This window comes from Sminthopsis crassicaudata, chromosome 5 (genome assembly GCF_048593235.1).
Source record: "Sminthopsis crassicaudata isolate SCR6 chromosome 5, ASM4859323v1, whole genome shotgun sequence".
Taxonomy (NCBI): domain Eukaryota; kingdom Metazoa; phylum Chordata; class Mammalia; order Dasyuromorphia; family Dasyuridae; genus Sminthopsis; species Sminthopsis crassicaudata.
In genome coordinates, this window is record NC_133621.1 from 226,042,719 (window position 1) to 226,065,215 (window position 22,497).

A 22,497-nucleotide genomic window follows, 5' to 3' on the forward strand; every position below is an offset into this window, starting at 1 on the left:
TCTATGACTTGGAGGAAATGGGAAAAGCCTAGAGCAATTCTTCAATATTTATCAGCTACAGGGTGAAAGTCCTTTTTGTGGAAGGTCAGTTTCAAAGACCAAGAGTCAAAGAAGCAGTGACAGAGAAAAAGTGGGATAGTTTCAGACTGTTCCAGATGAGCTGTGGGTTGAATGGTGATCAGAAGACAGAGGGAAAGGTTGGTAATGAAGAAAATAGGCTTTTTTCTAGCTCCAAAGAAAGGTGATATGAGCCTACAACAAGGTGATAGTATGGAGGAAAGAAAAAGTGTCATGGAAAGATGTTGGAAATGAGAAATCACCATATCTTGGCAACAGGTTAGATATGGATTGGGGGGGGGGGGGCGGGGAGACATGAGACAGAGGAACCTAAAATAAAGCATTGAAGTGAAAGAGCTTACCTTATAAAAGGGGAGACCCCATGTGCATCTTAAAAAATGTATAGAATGAATACAAGGTAGTTTGAGTAGATAATAATAGTTGAGAGGGACCAGAAAAGGCACTATCTCATAAGGGATGGTTGAGCTGAGTCTTAAGCTCAAAAGGGTTATTGAGCTCACATGTAATTTTTTCTCTGATTCTTAATGCCATATTTTAGGAGAATCATTGACAAGTTAGTGCATTCCAGAAAGAGACAATCAAGATGGTAGTGAGGGGCCTTGGAACATTGTCATTTGGTTGGTTGTGAGAATCAGAGATAGTTAACCTAGAGAAGATTTGTTTGAGAAACATGACAGTCTTCTTCAAAAATCTGAAAGACTGGCATATGAAAAAGGGATAAAACTTATTCAGCTTGTCACCAGAAGGCAGATCTAGAAACAGCTGCAAAAAAGCAGATTTCAGCTACACATAAGGGAAAACTTCTTAATGATTAGTACCACCCAAAAGTGGTGTGACAATAAAGTGTCCTGTGTGTTTACTTAATAACTACGACAAAGAAAAAAACAACTCTGAATGTTGTATAATGATAATGACCAAGTGAGGGCTTTCCAGAAAATGAGAAACGGGGCCTCTCCCACTTCTTTGAAGGGGAGGGATACTGTGGATAATGGAACAATTCACATGCTGTCAGATTCAGTTATGTGCTAGTTTTGCTCAACTGCTTTTTTTAGCTTTATTTTTTTTATTCTTTGTGATGAGGAGGGAAAAAGAGGGTTATATATAAAATGATGATTCAAAAGCAAAAGATATCCATTAAAACATTTTAAGTCATCTGTCTTTTTTCAGAAACACAAGGTTTAATCCATACCTCACGAATCACCCTCTTCCATTCCCAGAATGAAAATTCCCTGCACCTCGAAGAGAAAGATAGACAGTGAAAGGAAAATTCCAGACCCAACAACTGAAAATGAGAAATTCCTAAATTCAGTCTCAGGGCTTCAAGGACTGAGGGTTCCCCCTTGCAGTACATACCAATATAAGTAAGAGAGTACATTCAGTAAAGGCTGAATGACTTCTTGTTGGGAAGGGTACAAACATCTATTGTATTCCAGAAGGGCAGCTAGGAAGTGGAGAGGATAGAGTGGTGGGCTTGGAGTCAAGGAGCCTCATCTTCCTAAATTCAAATCTAGCCTCTTACTACCTGTGTGACCCTGAATAAGTCATTTAACTCTGTGAGCCTCAGTTTCAGTTTCCTTATCTATGAAAATGAATTGGAAAAGGAAATAGCAAACCCCAATAGAACAAGACATAACTAAAATGACTGAACTATATACACACATGAATATGCCAGGAACTGTGGCTTTACAAATATTATTACATTTGATTTGATTGAAAATGTTATAGAAGACTTATGTCAGGAGTTTAGGGAGAAGTTGGACTAGATGACCCTCTAGTTCAATTTTCAACTTTGAAATTCTAGAATTCTTTACCTAAAAGAGAGTATTTCCTTAATAGGCCTGAGCTTTTACATGAGTGTAGTCCCCTTTAAGTGAGGTGATCAGTGCTTTCTTCCATTTAGATCATATTACCATAGATCTAGAACTAAAAGAGACTTTAGAGGCCATTTAGTCTAATCCTTTTATTTTACAAATAAAGGAACTGAGGCACAAAAGTCAATAATTTCCCAAGGTCACATACATCTGAACCTACATCCTTTGACTTCAATTTTGTCCTCTTCTCACTGTCCAAGCATTTTTAGGATTCCTCATTATGAGCCACCTGCAGGGTTATTTATTCATCCTTCAAGAAAAGCAACCTCTTTATTTTATACTCGAACTTTTACAAGTCAATTCTTGAAAATCAAAAATTCAATCAATCAAGCACCTCAATCAAGTCATAAGACTGTATGAGCTAAAGGTGCAAAAATGTACGTTGCTCAAGGTATATTCATATGTTTCTTGCATGAATGAATTAATGTCTCAAGTCTTGTCTAATGATGGCCAAATACTATGCGTATTTGTTTGTATGTGCGGTTCTAAATGTAAAAATGCTTTTATTGACATAATGCTACAATGCTTTACATATATTATTAGCTCCTCACAACAATTATGTGAGTATAGTCAATAAATATTTATAAGGTGCCTACTGTGTGCCAGACATTGTGATGAGTGTTGAAGATACAAAAAAAAAAAAAAAAATAGCAAAAAGAAGTCCCTGATCTCAAGGAGCTCACAGTCTAATAGAAGATATATTCCTTTGTATGAGTGATGTATCTCCTAGATAATTTCTTCCTAACATATCTGAATATGTTGCTCAACAGAGACCTGCACTGGGAATACTTCCTAGCCAAAGTAATCTTGGCAATAGTACTGCATCATAAGAAACAATGAACATAAAGAATCCAGAAAAGCATGGGAAAACAGGAATCAAGAAGAATAGGGGAAACAATTTACTTAATAACTACTACAAAGAAAAAAAAAAAAAAAAAAAAACAACTCTGAATGTTGTATAATGATGAGTAACTGTGGGTTCCAGAAATTGAGAAAGGGGGCCTCTCCCACTTCTTTGAAGGGGAGGGATACTGTGGATAATGGAACAATTCACATGCTGTCAGATTCAGTTATGTGCTAGTTTTGCTCAGCTGCTTTTTTAGCTTTATTTTTTATTCTTTGTGATATATAAAATGACAATTCAAAAACAAAAGATTTCCATTAAAACATTTTAAGTCATCTGTCATTCTTCAAAAACACAAGGTTTAATCCATACCTAAAGAATTACCCTCTTCCATTCCCAGAATGAAAATTCCCTGCACATCTACCCCACAATTTAGCAGACCCAGCACCTCGAAGAGAAGGATAGACAGTGAAAAGACAATCCCAGAGCCAACAACTAAAAATGAGAGACTCCTAAATTCAGTCTCAAGGCTTCAAGGGCTGAGGGTTCCCCCTTGCAGTACATACCAATATAAGTAAGAGAGGAACTGGGGTTTGTAAGTACTGTGACTTCATCTGTTTCCTGTTTCAACAGGACTAGTGAAAAAAGAAAGGTCGGTGGAGGAGGGAAAATGTCAGCAAGGATTGAAACGGCGGATTGAAAACCTCAAACTTCAACCATTTCTCTTGCCCCCTCTGAGACCAGAATCAAACTTGATCCCCTAGAGAACAGGAATGTTAAGGCCCCAACACTGCTGCTCCTAAGAATACTTCCTCCTGCTGCTGGCCTGAAAGCATCTGGGACAAAAGGTAACTGGGGAAGACGCTGGTGTATTTTTGCCCATATCTGTATTTTGGCCTCTGACTTTGGGGTGGGTCAGAGGAAGCTTTCATGTTTAATTTGCCTGGGGCAGAAGAAAGAAACACTAAAATGAATACTGTTGGGTGACCTGAAGAGTTTAAAAAAGAATTAAATTCCAAAAGCTCCAGTCAATAGGAGCAAAGGTTATTTCCATCCCTCCTTAAAATGATATGTAAGAAAGGTAGCAAATATATGTTTACAGAATCTCATAGGATCCCAGATTTAAAGCTGAAAAGGATGTTAGAGGGTATCTAGTCCAACCTCTCATTTTAAAGATAAGACAGTTAAGGCCTAGAGAGATTAAGTAACTTGCCCAATGAGTAATAAGTAATAAATGGAAGAGACAAGAACTTAAGTCTTCTGATTACAAATTTAGCACTCAGTTATGATGAATGAATGAATGAATGAATGAAATGAATGAAATCCTTCCAGACAGGTTTAGGGATCAGGTTATTTGAAGACATGTAAATCAAGTAGGTACTCTCTACAGGCCTCCTTCTAGACTGAATTCCATATATCCTGGTGAAGGAATTATGGAAATTCCTATTTAGAGTTAAAAGTGATCCCAGAAACCATTTGGTTCAATACCTTCATTTTTATAGGCAAGGGACTGAAACCCAGAAAGATTAATTGATTTATTCAGAATCATACAGTTTGTAAGTGTTTAAGACAATATTTGAACCCTAATCTTCCTGACTTTGGGCAGCTAGATTGCACAGTGGCTAAGAATCAGGAAGATTCATCTTCCTGAGTTCAAAGTTGTCCTTAGATACTTACTAGCAATGTAACACCGAGCAGGTCAATTGATCTATTTGCCTCATCTATAAAATGAGCTGGAGAAGAAAATAACAAACGACTCCAGAATCTTTGCCCAAAAAAAAAAAAAAAAAAAAAATACAAGCGGGGTCATGAAGAGTTGGGCAGGACTAAAACAACTGTCAATAACAGTGACAATAGCAACAACTTTCTGACTACAAATTGGGCATTCTATTTTTCATTTCATGTTTGTCTATCTAACTCTTACTCATGCAGGAAGCCCTGATGATTCAGCAAACTGTCTTGTTAGCATAAAATTCCTTAGGAATTGGGAGTGCCAACCCAGGGAGAGAGCAAAAGCAGTGGAGTGACCCAGATGAGGGGCAGATGCTAGTCAACCTAAAGATACAAACTTCCCCACCTTCTAAGAGCACCTCCCCTTGACCCAGTTCTTCTTAGGAAGAAGGGAAATAACAATACCACAGTTTCCCTTCCTGGGCTCACTGTAGTCCACACTAGTAACTAAGCATCAGGTATTCCTTCTAGGAGCCACAAACTAGCCATTTAACCAAGAGTGAGTATCTTCTCAGTCCGATCCTTCTGTGAACCAGTCAGAATATAAAATACCATAAGCTTTCAATTTTCTTTCTCTTCCCTTGCCTATGTCTCCAGTTCCTAGACTGCAGGCTTCTTGTTCCTGGGGAATCCCAAAACTTGGGTCATCCTATTGTTTGCACTACAGGGACAGAAATATCTCTCTAGGGCCAAAGATAATTCTGTTTATTATTTTCTAAAAGAATCCCACTGAGAGGCTGGATATGTCAATCCACTAGCTCCTCTAATATGGCATACACTGTGACAAGCACTAGGAAAACAAGCAAAAAAGATAAAAAGTCTCTGTCCCCAAGGACAACCTGTATATCTGCCTGGCACAGAGTCAGTCTATATAAATGTTAGTTATGATGATATTACTTATATGTAAGCAATGATGATATGGAAACAGGGCTAAGCTAGAAAAAGTTCTGAGATTATAGGAATCTAAGAATTTCTCTATTTGGGGGAATCTTATCCTACCAGGACCCCCTCCTTTAACATTCCCATTGGGAAGTGGAGAACTGAGTAATTAATTGGCTTGATGTAGCCAAGTGAGTTACAGTATAGTGTCATTTCCCTCTGTCCCACCATACCTCTATAATCTTCATAGTTGGAGGAAGGGGAATCTTCTCAATAGATCAGCTCATTAATCCTAGTTACAGAACCTGGGAGTCAACTGGCAAAAGAATAAGGTGATGGTATGGAATACCAATTCAGACAAAGTGGATATCAGGTGCCCCCCCCAGTCTTTCTCTTCCTATCCCAGTCCTGTCTGTGCTAGTCTGGACAGCAGCTATACTCAGACTAAAAAGGAACATTCCCTATTCTTCACCCTGACCTAAGATTACAGGCCACCTCTAACTTTGGACAAGTATCCAAACCCTACCCAGCCTAGTGAATACCACATCCTATGATAGCCAGTGAAAGGAAAGGACAAAATACACAATTTCCCCTAATCCATAGAAGTCTTAATTTATTGGGGGTCTATCTATTTCTATTTCAGCAGCTGCCAGAGAGGGAAATGAAAGGCCTGTATAATAACCACAGGCAGGATGTAGAGGGAAGGTAGGTGGGGCAAGGGGTGGGGGTGAGGGAAGGGAAATAGGAGGGGAGAAGAAAAAAAAAACAAAAAAAAAAAACAAGAGCTTTAGGTCTGGGTGCTAGACAGTAGATCAGAAGTGAGACCATGCAGAGGTGCAGAAGTTTGACCTTTGCCTCTGAAAAAAATCCAAAGTTAGTTCCATATCTATAATTATGGGATCTGATGAAATTTGGTCCGGGGAGAGTTGACAGGCAGTTCTAACACAGATTTAGGAAATAGGCACAGTCTTAGTTAGCAAATTGCCTTAAAAAAAAAAAAAAAAAAAAAAAGTCCACTTTCTAGAGTTATTGAGCCAGAAACTGAAATCTAAAGCTTGAATTATACCCTTCTGTGCATATAGCAGTAATCTCAAAGCTTAATGATTACTTGAAATGTGGCTAAAAACCCGTTGCTGCCTAATGAACTGAGACTGGAGTTTGGGACATAAGAGGAACGCGAATTTAGATTCAACCATGGAGGGACAGCAGTGGGATTTCCTTCTAGAACTTTGGCCGGACAAGGCTTACTTGCCTTAAGAATGGTCCTTGACAATCTCTACTGACACTTTTATTCCAGAGATGGGTGAAGGTATTAACACCCTTTTCAAGTCAGAATGCTATGTAGTCCAGAGAATAAAAAGGGAAAACTTCAAGTAAATCTTATGAAAAAAATGAAACTTGATGACCACAGTTAAATGCAGCTGGACAAAATGGATAAAATACTGGGTCTGGAATCAGGAAGACGAGTTCAAATGTGACTTAGGACAATTACTGAGCATATCGGTTTGCCTCATTCTCTTCAACTGTAAAATATAAAGCATTATCTGGATTGTTTTCTGAGTTGTTGTGAGAATCAAATATAAAATGCTTAGCACCATGACTGGCATATAGTAGGTGTTTAATAAAAGCTTCTTCTCTTCTTTTTTCTCCTTCATGGCAGAAGTAAGAAACTCTGAATTTGGAACATTGCATATAATGGTATTTTTTTTTAAGTTAGGTTGGGGTTTTTTTGTTTGTTTGTTTGTTTGTTTGCAGAATTTCTACCCCTCTTTTTTATTTGTTATGAGAAATGACTTTGGAGAGGAGAGACATGTTAAGAAATCTAAGAGATAAAACTAAATATAAATAAAAATAAAAATTTATTTTTAAAAATGAAATCTGGCTTCAACTAAAGACTCATATCCCCCAAAATATGAAAACTCATGAGAGTTTTTATTTAATCCATGTTCGTGGCATTCTTGACTAAAAAGAATGCAAAAGGGAAGATAAAACTTCCCATTTTACAACAACAGATTAAAGGTAAGAGAGAATAGAAGCTTGCCTCAGAGAAAGAAAATGTCAATGGATTCAACAGGTCAGTCTCCTGAAAAGCACTCCACTCTTTCCGTGTTTGCCCCTCTTCCTTACAAGAAAAGGGATTTGGGGATTGGTTTGGTTTGATTTTTCTGCTCCAGTCATACAAAATCTTTGTTCCTCTTTCTGCTTCTTGGCTGATCCTAGAATAAAAGAGCTATCCTAGAAGTCAAGAGCCTAGCTGGACAGGACACTAAAGCATCATGATCTACCCAGTCTCCAAGCCATCATCTAGACTGGGCCGGGGTGCTGAGACCTATGAGGCCAAATGTGAGCGTCGGCAGGAGATCCGAGAGAGCCTTCGCTGCCGCCCCAATGTGACTGCATGTCGCCAAACAAGGAGGACCAAAAGAAGACTCCACAGTGAGCAAAGCCCTCGTCAACAGCAATTTTTTAAGAGAAGGAACTTGGAGGTAGAAGAAGGGAAAGTGAAAAATTCCTTCTTCAAGACTCAGGAATTCTTAAGAAAGGAAGGCCAGGAAGATGACCTCAAAGTATCTAACCTGTGCAGTGTCATGGAGTCATCATTTGAACAACAGGTAACCACTATAGAGGGATGTTCTCTACACTACTTGCACTAGTCTAGGGCTAAGGGAGAAAGAAAAGAGAATAAATTCCCTTAAAAGTGATTTTAAAATCAATCCCTTTTTTTTCAGCATTATTGTAAAGCTGCATTTTAACATGACTAATCTTATCAGAGTCCTCAATCAACTTTCTGCTTCTGAGGGCTCTCTGTTTTGGTGTTGGACTCGATACAGACATTAGTTGGCTTTACATCTACTGCAGTTCAGAATTCCTGACTTCAAGCCATGCAGGAGCCTCAGCCTCCTTGGTAGCAGGGCTTATTCCAAGATGTGTACATTGGCATGGCTGGCCAATTTTTTTTATTTCAAAACATCTTGAAGTTTTCCTAAAATATACCAAATATATATTTTCCTTGGGGAGGATAATATAGAATGAAAGATCATATCAATAATACAGGTGGAAGGGTTTTGTTGTAGTTGCTATTATTGTTGTTTAGACAGAGGAACTTGTGGGTCCTTAGGATTATCATTCTGAACATAAGATTTTTTTCCCTTCCACTTTCCTATTCATTTCAACATGTGCTACATATAGGGCATTGTAATAGGCACAAAGGATGCAAAGATGAAAAATGAGCTTGTGTCTGCCCTATAAGGAACCGACAACCTACTAGAGGGATGGAGCTATAGTAACTAGAATATAAGTGAGAACACAACAAGTAAATAAGAAGCTGGGGAGGCAGAGGAGAAATAAGCATTTCATGGAAAAAGCCATCACTTCTAGCTAAGAGAATTAGGAAAAGCAATAACAGATCTAGAGTTGGAAGACACCTCAGAAGTCAACTAGTCCAAATCATTCATTTCATAAATGAGAAAACCAGTTCAGGGATATTAAATGATTTGTACAAAGTCACAACGTAGTGTCAGAGGTGAGATATGAACACTGGTCCTCTGACTCTAAAGTCCAGTCCTCTTTCCACTGTATCACATTGATGTTTAAACTCAATAAAACTATTTCTATAGTTTGTTAATTCATAGTCCATCTAATCAACCACACCTTTTACATCTACATTACTACACCATACAAACCCTCATATTAGTCAAGTTAGCCTGCTTGATATCCCCTAAACCTAGAATGTTCATTCCCCCTCCAAACCTATGGACTTCTCCCTCAGCCCCTCTTTTCTCTTACATATTCAAAACCTATCTACCATTAAAGACCTAGTTCAAGTTCTTCTCTACAGTATTTACAATTGGTACTATAGGTTAGTCCTTGTATCATTGTATCATTCTCTCCTTGTGTTAATCTTGCCTTCCCAATGGATTGTAAATCCTAAGAGGTCAGAGAAGCCACTGAAAATGTTTTCTGTTTTCTCAGGCATCCCCACTATGGCTAAAAAAAATATTGAATCCAGGTTTCAAACTTTATCTATATCAGTATTTTTTTTGTTGAAGCAATTGGGATTAAGTGACTTGCCCAGGGTCACACAGGCAGGAAATGCTAAGTGTCTGAGACCATATTTGAACTCAGGTCCTCCTGATTTCAGGCTGGTACTGTATCCACTACAACACCTAGCTAGCTAGAAGTATCAGTACTTCTTGATTGATTCATCTGTAATTAATCAAATAGGCTGTTGTTGAAAGAACCTTGGGCTCAGAATGATAGCTCTAGGAAACCATGAGATCATCTAGCAAACAAGAAAAAAAATAAAATATTTTCACCAGATTATTAGAAATAATATAATATTTCATTCTATATTGTCCTTCCCAAGGAAGACCTTTGAGAAACTTTTAAATAAATAGGGTTGGACAGACATGTTGGTACACACCTGTAAGCTCTGCTATCAAGGAGGCTGAGGCTATAGCATCATTTGAGTTCAAAAGTTTGAACTGATGTAGAGAAACAATCAGGTGCCCATATTAAATCCAGTACCAAAATGGTAAGCCTCTGGAAGAAGATAACTCATCTATTGATTCTAATTCTGTCCTCTTGAGTTTGTCCAAAATATATGAACTTCCAATATTTGAAAAAAACGATCCTATTGGGCCTCTCCCCCTTGCTCTACTCCCACCCACATTTAGTTTTCATTAGATTAAATATCTCCAGTTCTTTTTACTGATGCTTACATAACATGGTTTGGAAGCTCCTTGCCATCTTGTCACCCTTCCCCGAATAAAAGACTTGTCAATGTTCCTCCTAAAATATGGAACATAGAACTGGACATATTCTTCCAATTTGATCTGGCCAGAATACAATATAGTAAGACCTAATTTTGAATGTTATACCTCCATTGTTAATTGCAATTTAAGATTTTGTTAGCTTCTTTTCTATTTGTCCTAGCACATTGTTAATCCTTATTGAAACTTCAGCCTGTATTCTCCATGACTACTCTGAAGGACATAAGATGAAAAATCCTATCTACACCCAGAGAAGGAACTGATTGTGTTTGAATACAGACTGAAGCACTTTCTCTGTCTCTATCTCTCTCTTTCTTTTTAACTTAATTTTTCTTGAGGGTTTTTAATTTTCATTAGAGATGGGAGATCTATGTTTTCTATCACAACTTGACTTTTTTGGAAATGTTTTGCATAATTCACATGTGGTTTCTTATTTTTGGGTGGGAATAAAAGAGAAAACCTAAAACTCAAAAAAATTTAAACCAAATGTAAAAAATTATTTTTTGTTTTGAATGTGTGTGTGGGGAAATATTGAATAAATAAATAAAAATTTAAAAAAAGAAAGACAGAAACTTCAGCCTGATGAAATTCTTGAATTACACTCTGATCAAATTCCTAATTCAGTTCTTCATACCAGATGGGAAAGTCCCCTGAGGTTTGGAAATTGATCTTTATCATCACCTGATTTCTTTGCAGGAATCTAAGGCCAGCACCAAGGCCCTTTCAGTCCAACACCATCCTCTCCCAGAAAACTACAGGGATCCATCTGATAACACTTCTACTTCAAAACTCTTACCAGAGAAGGTGCTAATCAAAAAGCCACTTATACTTCATCAAGGTATGAAGAGGTCCTTTCTCCCAGTGGTATAGGGCCATGCAGAGAGACATCCAGCAATAAACCCCAACTTACTGGAAAGAGATACTACTATACCCCAGCTGATTTTTCTCCAACACTATTCTTTCCTATTCCTCTGATAGAGTCAGAGCTTCACCCTGACAAGTCTTCTCCCCTATTCCTCTTTTTTCCTCAGGTACACAGACAAAATCATTAGGAATACAACTGACAATTAAGAATGATGCCAGCCAGCAAACTGAGTGAGTATTTCAATGGTTATTTCCTGATCCCAAACCTCTCACTCTCCAAATCCCTTCATCAGACTCTTTCTATACCACATATGGTCCCAAAGGAGAGGGTGTGTGTGTGTGTGTGTGTGTGTGTGTGTGTGTGTGTGTGTGTGTAATATCCCTTTCCTTTAGTATTAGAAGAGGAGGGAACCATAGACTATGGGGATAGAAAGGAAGGGGTTAATTCATTGATGCACAGGACTTCGACCAAATCCAATAGCTATCTCCTATTACTTTTTCTTTTCTCAGTTGCGGAATTGCAGTCCTGGATAAGGTAAGAGAGACCCAAGCTAATAAGGAGACGTTCCTTATAGGGTAGAGGAATTGATGAGGGAGTTGGACAAAATACAACCTTGGTAAAATCCAGGATGGATGTCAAAAGCCCATAGGATTTTAGAGTTAGAAAGAACGTACAAGGTCATTTGATCTAATCCTTCATTTTACAGATAAAGAACTGATACAAGTTAAGTAATTTTCCCAAAATCATACAAATAGAAAATAAAGTCAGGATCCAAATTAATGAATGAATAATTGGAAAAGCTTTTATTATGTACTTATTTCAAATCCAATGACCTTTCTGCTGTGTCACTTGTCTAAAGTCACACATAATCAACAAATAATCTATTAAGTATCTATAATGTGCTAGGTACATGCACAAATTATTATATTATATTTTTGGGTCTTCTGACGAGGTGTTCACTAGGGAGCTAACAAGTCAGGGCATCAAGTCAGGGCATTATGTGAATAGGCATAATAAAGGCTCTTAAGATTACACGTGGCTGTTCTTGAGTGTGCTACCGGTTATTAAACTATAGATTCAAGAAATAATGACCAGAGACCTTTGAAGGCCTCAGAGGAGGCAAGCCGGGTAGAGTTGACACTGCAAAGGTCAGTGGTCAAAGGTACTTTGTTGGGCCTAGGACAGACTAGTAATTGTATACTTCCACCATCCTAGTGACATACATTGTCATGGGTATTAAGTTCTTTTTAATATCTTTCTCTTTCTCCTTAGGAAATTATCCAGCTTTCTGACTACCTCAAAGTAAGTAATAAGCCAGCCCCCAATCCATACCTGCCAGTCAGACTACTGTCCCTCTTAGTTTAATTTACCCTTTCTTCATTTCACTTCCAGGAAGCCTTACAGAGAGAGTTGGTTCTGAAGCATAAAATGGTACTTCTACAAGAACTCTTGTCCACATTGCTTCAAGCTTCTGATAGGTCCTGGAAGGTAAGGACAAGTCCTTTCCATGTATGTGACCCATTCGATACAATAAGTATTTATTAGACAGCTATTATATGTGAAGCATTATAATAAATGCAAACAAAGACAAAGTAGGAAACAGTCCCTGCCTACAAGGGGATTACATTCTACTGAATCATCCAACATGTACACAGATAACTATTAAAAAAAACTCAGAGGGAAAGAACAATAATTAAAAGAACTAGAAGTTTTGTGGTGACACCTGATCTGAACCATGAAAGCAGATAAGGATTCTACAAAAGCATGTGACAGAGATTAATGTGAAATATCTGAAACAATAAGCTACGCTCAAGACAGACCTTAAAGGATATTGTAAGTCAAGCTAAGATGTTTAAGACCAATTTTGGAAAAGGCAGGTACACATGATAAATATGGAAATAGGTTAAAAGTATTGTGCATGTATAACCCATATCAGACCGCTTGCTGACTTTGGGGAGTGGAAGAGGGGAGAAAAAATTTGGAACACAAAGTCTTACAAAAATGAAAGTTGAAAACTATCTTTACATGTATTGGGGAAAATAAAATACTATTGTAGAAAAAAGAAAAGAAAGAGACAAGTGTTGGGGTAGAGAATTGATTGAGTGGTTGGTTAGTTGGTTGGTTGGCTAGTTGAGTGTTGTCCTTTGTTCTTGAAAAGGATTAAAATGTTATGAATTATGAATATGTTAGAGTCCAGTTACAGTGTATCCGGCTGTGGCTATTCAATCCAATACTAGCTCGGAGTGCTCTGCCACAGGTCAGACACAATAGTCCATATGAACTTTTTGAGTAGCTTCTCTAATTTTGCACATCTCACCTTTCCTTTGGATCAATTCAATTCTGTTTTGCTCATAAAGCACAGCATTTTCTCTGGTGAGGGCATGCCATGCTCGGTGGTCCTATGACAGCATTTCCCAAGTTATAGCAAAGGTCTAGTTTGATGCTAAATGCTTTTCAGATGGTAAAGCAACATCATCCCCCACAATTAGTGGGAACACAATCTTCCTTTTGAGTCCCAACTCAAGGTAATATTGTCATGGAAAAAGAAGTTTGAGGATCTACTAAGATCAAGAATCTCAAAAATAAAGAAAAACAACAACAACAACAACAAGAATCTCCCTTTTTTTTCTTTCAGCAAGACAAATGAATTAAATTTTCTAAACATTGAATGTAATTAAATTTCAACCATCCTATATGGAACAATGAGTCTGATTTCCAGCTCAGACAAAGCCAAAATTACCATAGATTAGTTCCATCCCTCACCCTCCTTCTCAAACATTTACAGGAGCATAGATTGCCTGGGACAGAAGGGACAATTTACAGTCCCAGTCCATCACTCTCATTTTACAAAGGTCATTTATTCTGATTTTTTTTTGATTAGGTGAAAGAGGTCATTCTTTGCCTCAATTGCTACCTAGCCTTAATCATTGACTGAGTATAGCTTCAGTCAAACTGAGACTTTTTAAGCTAAGGTTTTTACCTTAGCTTTAAATGGCGAAGGTTTCCTATTGCATCCAGGGCCATCTCCAGGCATCCTGATCTATATCTGACTCCTGGACCCAAATGGTTATGGAGGGGAAAGTGAGGCAGTGACCTTGCATAGTCTCCCTCAGTGAAATCCAATTCACTTGCATTTCATGGCATCACCTCCCTGATGTCACAGTTCCAGAATGAAGGACAAACAACAGCTATCACATTTGTGGCCAGAAGTTGTGCCTATCCAACAAGGCCACACAAAAAGTTAGTGACAAAGGCAAGGTTAAGTGATTTAGCTAAAGCAACACAGCTAGTATCAGAAGCAAGTTATAATCAACTCAAGTCCTTTCACTCCACAATATGTCACCTCAAGAGTTGACTCTACATGCTGATGAGACATCTGAATAGTTAAATTTGTTGTAAAAAGGTACAATTGCACCAAGCCTAGGGGAAGGGTCACAGGCTTTCTGTTTAGGCCATCCCCTCATTCTGTGTCCCCTTGGCCATAAATTACATTGGGAGGTCATCTTTATTTTGCTGGGTTGAAATGAAACCAATTTTTTTCTCAAAGTGTAAAGCTAGAGCTAAAGCAATGCTATTACCCCCTGAGGCTCTTTACTGAATGAGATACCATTTGTAAAATAATATACACATTAGATTTCTAAATTCTGAGATTAAGCTGGGATAGAGAAATTCAATTCAACTCCTTTAGGCAGCATCCTTGTGGCTATATACTAGATACTAGAGGAGATGCAAAGATTGAACAAGATATAGTTCTGACCTTCATTGAGGTTAATTACAAGAGAGGAGGGAGATAAATGCCTTAAAAAATAAGACCTGGATAGTGCTGGATGTGTATTGAAAAGTATAAAAACATTAAACATTTGTGTGAAGTCCAGAAGAAAAATGTCACCATTACCAAGATTTGGGAAGGCTTCCTATAGGAAGTGATGAACTGAGTTTTAAGGGATGAGTAGGAGTCAATCTAGATGAAGATAGGTGGCAAAGTAGATGGAGTGCTGGCCCTGGAATCAGGAAGACTGGAATTCATACCCAGCCTTAGTCATTCACAAGATTTGTGACCCTCAATATTATTCAGTAAGGAAGAGAAGAAAAAGCTTTCACTCCAGACTCAAGAAGGGGGAGCAATGGTTCCTCTGACTGAGTCCCCATAACACCCCTCCTCCAACTTCCTGTTTTTTAGTAGAACATTCTCAGATTCGTCTATTAGGCTTCTGAGAGTGCTTGTTCTCCCACTCAACTGACTTTTACCCCAGAGGTCTCAGCTTAACTGAAAATGAGTAATCTATCAAGAGGTTTCCATGGCTTGGAAAGAAATAATAATTTTAAGAGTCTGACCTATCCTCAAACTCCAAGCAGTTTGTTTTATCATCTTTTATTGGGTGAGGTGAGGTGAGTCCCCTCATACATACAAAATACCTTCCCATGAACTAGTTATCAGAGGAAGCCAAAATCTTAATGAGGACCCTTGCAAACTGGGCTCATCTGGAAAGTCCCTCAGTACTCCTGAAACCGAACCCACTTGTGAGAGTGGAAAACACAGAGCATATGAAACTGAAGAAAGAAAGAGTGAGCTGAGCTGTTTCCTTTGGTGGGATCTCCAAATGGCCATGAGCTGAGATCTCCAGATGCTGAAGCCAGTGGGGAGACAGGGGATTGGCTGCCCTGGCACAGGCTCACTAGTGTGAGGAAACGAGCTGTGGTTTGACACTTCCTTGAGGTGAAGTAGTGGTGTTTCTGGGGAAAAAATTGAAACGATTTCAAGAATCGGGTGCCTCGAAGCCCATACTCCTCAACAGCAATCAAATGAGGTGTGTATGACTGATATTTGTCCCTCTGCCATGAAGTGCCCATTGCACCCTGAACAACAGACGTCCACAAGACGGAACACTGGTAGGTCGTGAAGGGTTTGTGGGAAGAGAACCCTGGGGGAATACTGGAGGTTGTTGTGAAAACACTGAAGTTTTGATGTTCAGCACAATTTAACCCAAAAAGAAAGTCACCTCGTATAAAATAGCTCTCCTCATGGGTCACTGTCTCTTGAAAAAAAATTATTTATTTATTTATTCATTCATTCATTCAGAAGGTTATGGACCTTCTGGTCAAAACTGAAAGGGATTTTTCACAAATTATAATTTTTAATACATAATCCTCTTTTCAAAAATAGTTTGTTTACATGTTAACTATAATCAGTATGAGATTTCTCATCAATTAACTTATTATGCAATCAGGTATTTGGGATGATGTCTGATGTGATCATTAACAAAAGTTGCAGTGAAGTAGTAGACAGTTTTGCAATCTGAATCCAATCTGAACTTTTTTGTTCTGCTCAGGCAGCTATAAAGTTGTCAAGAAGTTAACTGTGTTGCCATAAGGAACTAATTGGGCATCTTTGCCTTGATCAACTATTAAATCCAACTAAGAATCTAAAAAGGTCTTAACATGAAGAATGCAGCATGAGCCTCCTAAATATTTTGGTCTTATCTTAAATATCTATTGAGAGCCTTGTATTAAAAAAATTATTTTCTTCAATTAACAAGCAATCACTTTTTTCTCCCTCCCACCTCCTCCTACTTTGGGTGAATTGGAGGACAGGGGTTAGGGGCAGGGAAACCTTGCAACAAATATAGATCATCAAGCAAAACAAATTTCCACATTAGCCATGACTGAAAACATATGTATCTTGAGTCCATTATCTCTTTGACAGAACATAAGTAATGTTCTTCATAACTGTACTCTAGAAATATAGTTGATCGTTGCATTGCTATGAGTTCTTAATTCTTTCATAGCTGTCTGATTTTGTCATGTGCATAAACTGTTCTTTAGTTCTGCTTACTTTGTTTTGCATCAATTCCTACAAGCTTTCCCAGGTGTTGGTGAAATTGTTTCTCTGAGTATTTCTTATAGTTCAATAGCATTCCATTATAATCATATGCTATAATTTGTTCAGCCTTTTTTCAATTCACAGGAACCCCCAGTTTCTACTTTTCTGCCACTATAAAAAGAACTGCTATAAATATTTTGGTATATACAGGTTTTTTCCTTCTTTCTTTGATTTTTTGGTGTATAGATTGAATGGTGGTATCTCTGAATCAAAGAATATAAACAATTTAGTTAATTTTTTGAGGATAGTTCCAAATTTACAACTTCACCAGTTGTGAATTTTAATGTTGTTTTCTCAAAGATCCTCCAAAAGTATGTCATTTTCCTTTTGTCAGCTTTGCCAACCAGATAAGAATAAGGTGAAAACTTGGAGTTTCTCTAATAGTAATTTTTCATGTAGCTATTAAGATTTTGGATTTTTTCCTTTAAAACCTGCTGTTCATACCTTTTAACCAATTACCATTTGTGGTAAAGACCTTCCTCCCTCCTCTCCCCACCAAGGACTTAACAGATTGGAAAGAATACTAACACAAAATGTATTTTTTTTTAACATTCTAATGGCCAAAAAAACAGACATTCTTTCTGAACCAAGGTAGAAAATTAGTGGTTTATTATCTGGAACAGCTCATCTATTTACATGAATGCATTTTGCAGTTGGTTTTTCAAGGTTTTTCAGTAGCATTCACATAGACACCAGCACCAAAACTAAAATCCTATCTTCCATTTTCTTCTTTAATATTGTAGTAACATGGACTTGTATCTGGAACAATGACAATGAGGTCATGTTTTATTGACATTTGAAAACAACCCATTTTTTAAATAACAATTTATTCTGAGCAAGTAAAGCCAGACAATCCAGACCACTCTGAAGTTTCCACCTTTAGGTAGAAAGATGGCAAACTCCAATTTGCATTTTAATTCCACAGATTCAATCAAATGCACTTCTTTAATTATTCCTTTTTTTGATAAATCTGTCAGGCTCAAAATACTCTTTTCAGGAAACCTATTTAAAAGCCACAGATTTTTGTTTTGTCTTGTTTTGTTTTTTGGTTTGTACTTTTTTCCTTATAAGTTGCCTCTATTTTTCATCTTACTGTCACAAGTGACTGGCAAGTATGTGGTACACAAGAGTCCCTTTCCCAGGTACTTTTGGGTTTGAGAGCTTTTTAAACCATGAATTGAAGAATGACTTCTGGTACCATTTAATGTCCCGATTTGCTTTGAATTGTGAATGAAGGACTGCAAAGACCTGGGAGTGAGGAAACTGAATTGGTGTAAGTGAGCCCCTATTCTCTTGGCTATAAAAGAAAGGAAATTAGACAAGCTAAATTCTGCAGTCTCTTCTAGCCCCAACATCAGCGCAAAATGAGCACTGAACCTGGAGGGACAGAATCTAAGTTTAAATGATAGCACAGCTATTTACCACTTATGTGATCTTTGAATACTTTTACCTCCTTGGGCTTCAGTTTCCTTATCTGTTAGATGAGGGGACTGGACTAGTTCTCTAAGATGGTACCTGCTAGTGCTAAATTTTATGATTCTATAAAAGAGAGATAAGATTTTTAAATGAAAATAAAGGGTGGAGAGTTAATACATTAACTTAATTTCAGATTCAGCATAAGTAATTGATATTATATATTTCACACTTATAGCCTCAATTTCCCTTATTCTTCCACTCCATCCTCACACAGAGGTTTGAGATAAGTTTTATCTATTCTCTGTAAACAAAGTAAAATTGGTCTTTGCATCTGAGTTCAGATGCCTTGTAACTTTGTTATTTAGCTTACCCTAGTCTCAGGGTTCTATGGTTCTCTTGATTCTACTTTCTTAGCTGCATCAATTCATGCAAGTCTTACATGTTCCTATAATTTTTTTCTATAGTCATTGCTTCTTACAGTGAAAGAACATATACCATTGCATTCCTATACTACATTTATTTCGATGAATAGTTTGATATATGTGGGACCTTTCCTTTTGTCTTTGGCCTCCTTGGTTAAAGGGTATGAATTTTGATAGATCAAAAGATAAGAATATTTAAATGATTTTTCTTTCATGATTCCAAATAATTTTCTATCAACAATTAATTAGTGTGCCTATCTTTCCATAGCTTCTCCAGTATTGACTTTCTGGAGTTTGGGGGTTTTTTTTAAATAATTTTTATCAATTTGCTGGTGTAAGGTACAATATCAGGCTTGTTTTAATTTGCTTTTCTTTTGTTGGTCCCTGCTGGCAGTATAGTGCCTGAGAAAATCTCAAATTAACATTTTCTCTTTTATTGTATTGTATTTTATTTATGTTGTTAAACACACTCCCAATAATATTTTAATATGGTTCAAACAGTACTTGATAGTTTTGAAGGCAGCAACTTATGGGGTGGGAATTTGATACCTCTGATTTGGAAAATTCATATATTATTGATAGATTTCATTCCTTTTTTATTTTTAAACTATATTTTTGAGTACTTATCTATTAAGGAATGACTTTTGATCCTATATGTTTCTGTTAATTACCTATATATCTTGAATATCAGACTTTTATCAAAGACATTTGATGCAAGGAATTTTTTATAAGAATGTCTCTTCTAGATGCATTTGTTGGGGTATGGAGTTGGACCCCAAAATTATATTGGGGTCTTGGGTCAGTGTCCTAGATGAGTTGTCTTAAAATAATTTGTAGGCTTAGACCATCTCCAAATCAAGAGGCAAAGATTTTATTATGCTACTGTCAGTGAGTCATATTTAGACGATGTAAAACAAAATATACCCATAGATATATATAAATATACATTTATTTATATATATAATACATATATATATATATATATATATATATATAAAAAGCTATAATTTTTTTTTTATTTTTTTAAAGAAATAGTGAGGGATAGAGCACCAGAACAAGGGCTCTGTTTGAATTGGTACATGGCAAGGGTCAAAGAGAGTAGAGAGTCTCATCTCTGTTTTTCTTTGTCCTCACTTTGTTTTCTGTTTTGTCTATAACTCTATTTCTAATTTGTCTATCCCAACTTTGTGTTCCTGATAAACTTTATACTTTGGTCTAATTTGAGTGTATTTTTACATGGTCAGAAACAGAACAACTAGACAATAGTAGAAAAAAATCCCAAGACTGCAAATAATAAAGCCTGGCTCTGTCTCTAACAAGCTGTGTGGTTTTGGATTTCATTCCCTAAGATTTGGCTTCTTCATCCATAAAATGAAGGGCTTGGACCACATGATGTTTGCCTTCTCTTCTGGGACTAATAACCTATGATTTCATGAATGCATTTGATCCTACAAAAGACAAATGAATTCTCAAAAGACTTAGACTCTATTGATGGGTTGCTCTTGGAGAAGCCTAAAATGCCTGAAACAGTAAAAATTCCTTGCTCATTCTTTTACTTATTCCTGCCTGGATGAAGCTTTTAAAAGAAAAAAAAACAGAAGTGAGATTTTTTTATTTTGCTTTGTTTCAACAACTCATTTTTTTGGTTGTTGAAAATTACAAATGTAAGACAGGAAGGACAGAGGGTGGAGTCCCTTTTGGTTAAAAGAGGGGCCACTAGCTAAGATCAAAATGGAAGATGAATGACACTGCTTTCTCTACCCCCTGAAGTAGACTAGAAAAAAGAAGAACATCTCAACTGAAATATGAAATATTTCACTGAGCTTTGGTGTTCTGATTTTGGATGAAGGTGGAGATGAAGAAGGGGGATTTGTGTGAGGTGTGTCTAAGGGAAAAGAGATCTTTTCCTAGCCCTTTCCTAACACACCCCCAGCCTAGGACTAAACCAGGAAAACCAGATGAGTTACGAATAATAAATAAACCTAGATTATTTGGAGAAGTTAACTGCAGGAGTCAAGGTTAAAAATGTGATGTATAGCCCATGGGCCCTTTAGAAGTGGGAGTGAGTTAGGAAAGGCTAGAGCAGGAAACCTTGAGCAATAAATTAGTAATTACCACAGATAGCCTTTTCTTTCTCCCCCCCCCCCAATAGTATTTTATTCTTCCAATTACATGTAAAGATAGCTTTTAATATTCATTTTTGTAAGATTTTGAGTTCCAAATTTTTTTCCATTCCCTCCCTTACCTCTCCTTTACACAAGACAACAAGCGATCTGATACATATTATACATGTACAACACAGCCTTTTCTAAGAAAAATAAGGTTTTGTTGGGGTTTGGGATTTGTTTGTAGTGTTTTTTTTTTTTCCTGATGGTGGAACTAACCAAATTGCTCTTCAATTAACAGGTTTATGGTTTTAGAGAGTTTTAGAGAAAGGCTGTGTCTTGTCCAGGTCAGATTTTGTCAGGTTGGTTGTGTCAGGTTTTGAACCCAGGGTTTTTGCTACAAGGCTGATAGTTTATCCACAATGTCTTATCATTAATCCACATTAGTCTCTCCAATTTCAGAGCCTTCCAGAGACAACATCCAATGCTAGAAAAGAAAAGAAAATCCTTAGTAGGGATAAAACTAATAAATCACAAGTTGTAGGGAAATCTACAGGACCAAAAACCAAGTTACCAAAAATGTTACTGCCTCACTGGGCTTGTTTTGTTGGGGTTTGGGATTTGTTTTTTTGTTTGTTTGTTTGTTTGTTTTTCCTGATGGTGGAACTAACCAAATTGCTCTTCAATTAACAGGTTTATGGTTTTAGAGAAAGGTTGTGTCTTGTCCAAGTCAGATTTTGTCAGGTTGCTTGTGTCAGGTTTTGAACCCAGGGTTTTTGCTACAAGGCTGATAGTCTATCCACTATGTCTTATCATTAATACACATTAGTCTCTCCAATTTCAGAGCCTTCCAGAGACAACATCCAATGCTAGAAAAGAAAAGAAAATCCTTAGTAGGGATAAAACTAATAAATCACAAGTTGTAGGGAAATCTACAGGACCAAAAACTAAGTTACCAAAAATGTTACTGCCTCACTGGGCTCCAATTCCCACCTGTAAAATATGGGGGCTAGATTAAATTATCTTTAAAGGTCCCATATAGCTCTAGATTCATAATTTAGTTGTGAAAAATTCTAAAAATTATACTCAATATCATTAAGGGATGCTAGATAAAAATAGTTCTCATGAAATGAATATACATTCCCCTCATCTCTATTCCCATCCTGGCAAGTAACTTTTTTCATTGAATTTCTAATGAATTGTTAGATCTGCCACTCTATGAACAGATGGAATAGGAGATCTCTAATATAGACAAGCCAAATTCCCTGCAACCTGCAAAATTCTCAAGTGCAGGCAGAACCAGATTAAAATGAATCTGGGAAATATTTAACAAAATAATTAAAAATATGACAAAACATGGATAATGTTGATTTGTTGTTTTCTAAATAAGTATGTGGCCTGCATGGCTCCATTTCTATTTGAGTTTGACACTATTGCTCTAATGTGATGTATTTCAGAGATGTTCCAAACCTGTGTCACACCCAGTGATGAAAAATTCATTTAGAAAATTCATAAAGGCTTAAAATCTAAGAACTATCTGGTGGTAATGGTCAGTTGTTTTTTCAGTTGTGTCCAATTTTTCATGACCCCATTTAGAGTTTTCTTGGCAAAGATTCTGTAGGTTGCCAATTCC

The 22,497-nt window shown here is 37.0% G+C and overlaps 1 protein-coding gene across 4 annotated transcripts in view; it reads left to right on the plus strand.

Annotated features, from left to right (window-relative positions):
• Positions 1 to 3,419: 3,419 nt before the first annotated feature.
• Positions 3,420 to 22,497, plus strand: part of TRAF3IP3 (TRAF3 interacting protein 3) — a 38,228-nt gene continuing 19,150 nt past the window's right edge. For 2 of the 4 annotated variants that reach the window (XM_074270171.1, XM_074270172.1), the window contains exons 1-7: positions 3,420 to 3,641; positions 7,624 to 8,015; positions 10,872 to 11,013; positions 11,207 to 11,270; positions 11,550 to 11,574; positions 12,313 to 12,342; positions 12,433 to 12,528. In XM_074270171.1, the coding sequence (XP_074126272.1) occupies positions 7,680 to 8,015; positions 10,872 to 11,013; positions 11,207 to 11,270; positions 11,550 to 11,574; positions 12,313 to 12,342; positions 12,433 to 12,528 (693 nt within the window). In that variant the 5' untranslated portion in view covers positions 3,420 to 3,641; positions 7,624 to 7,679. Of the gene's footprint in view, positions 3,642 to 6,046; positions 6,109 to 7,623; positions 8,016 to 10,871; positions 11,014 to 11,206; positions 11,271 to 11,549; positions 11,575 to 12,312; positions 12,343 to 12,432; positions 12,529 to 22,497 lie in introns of all 4 variants that reach the window. The other 2 variants (XM_074270170.1, XM_074270169.1) reach the window with 2 other exon arrangements.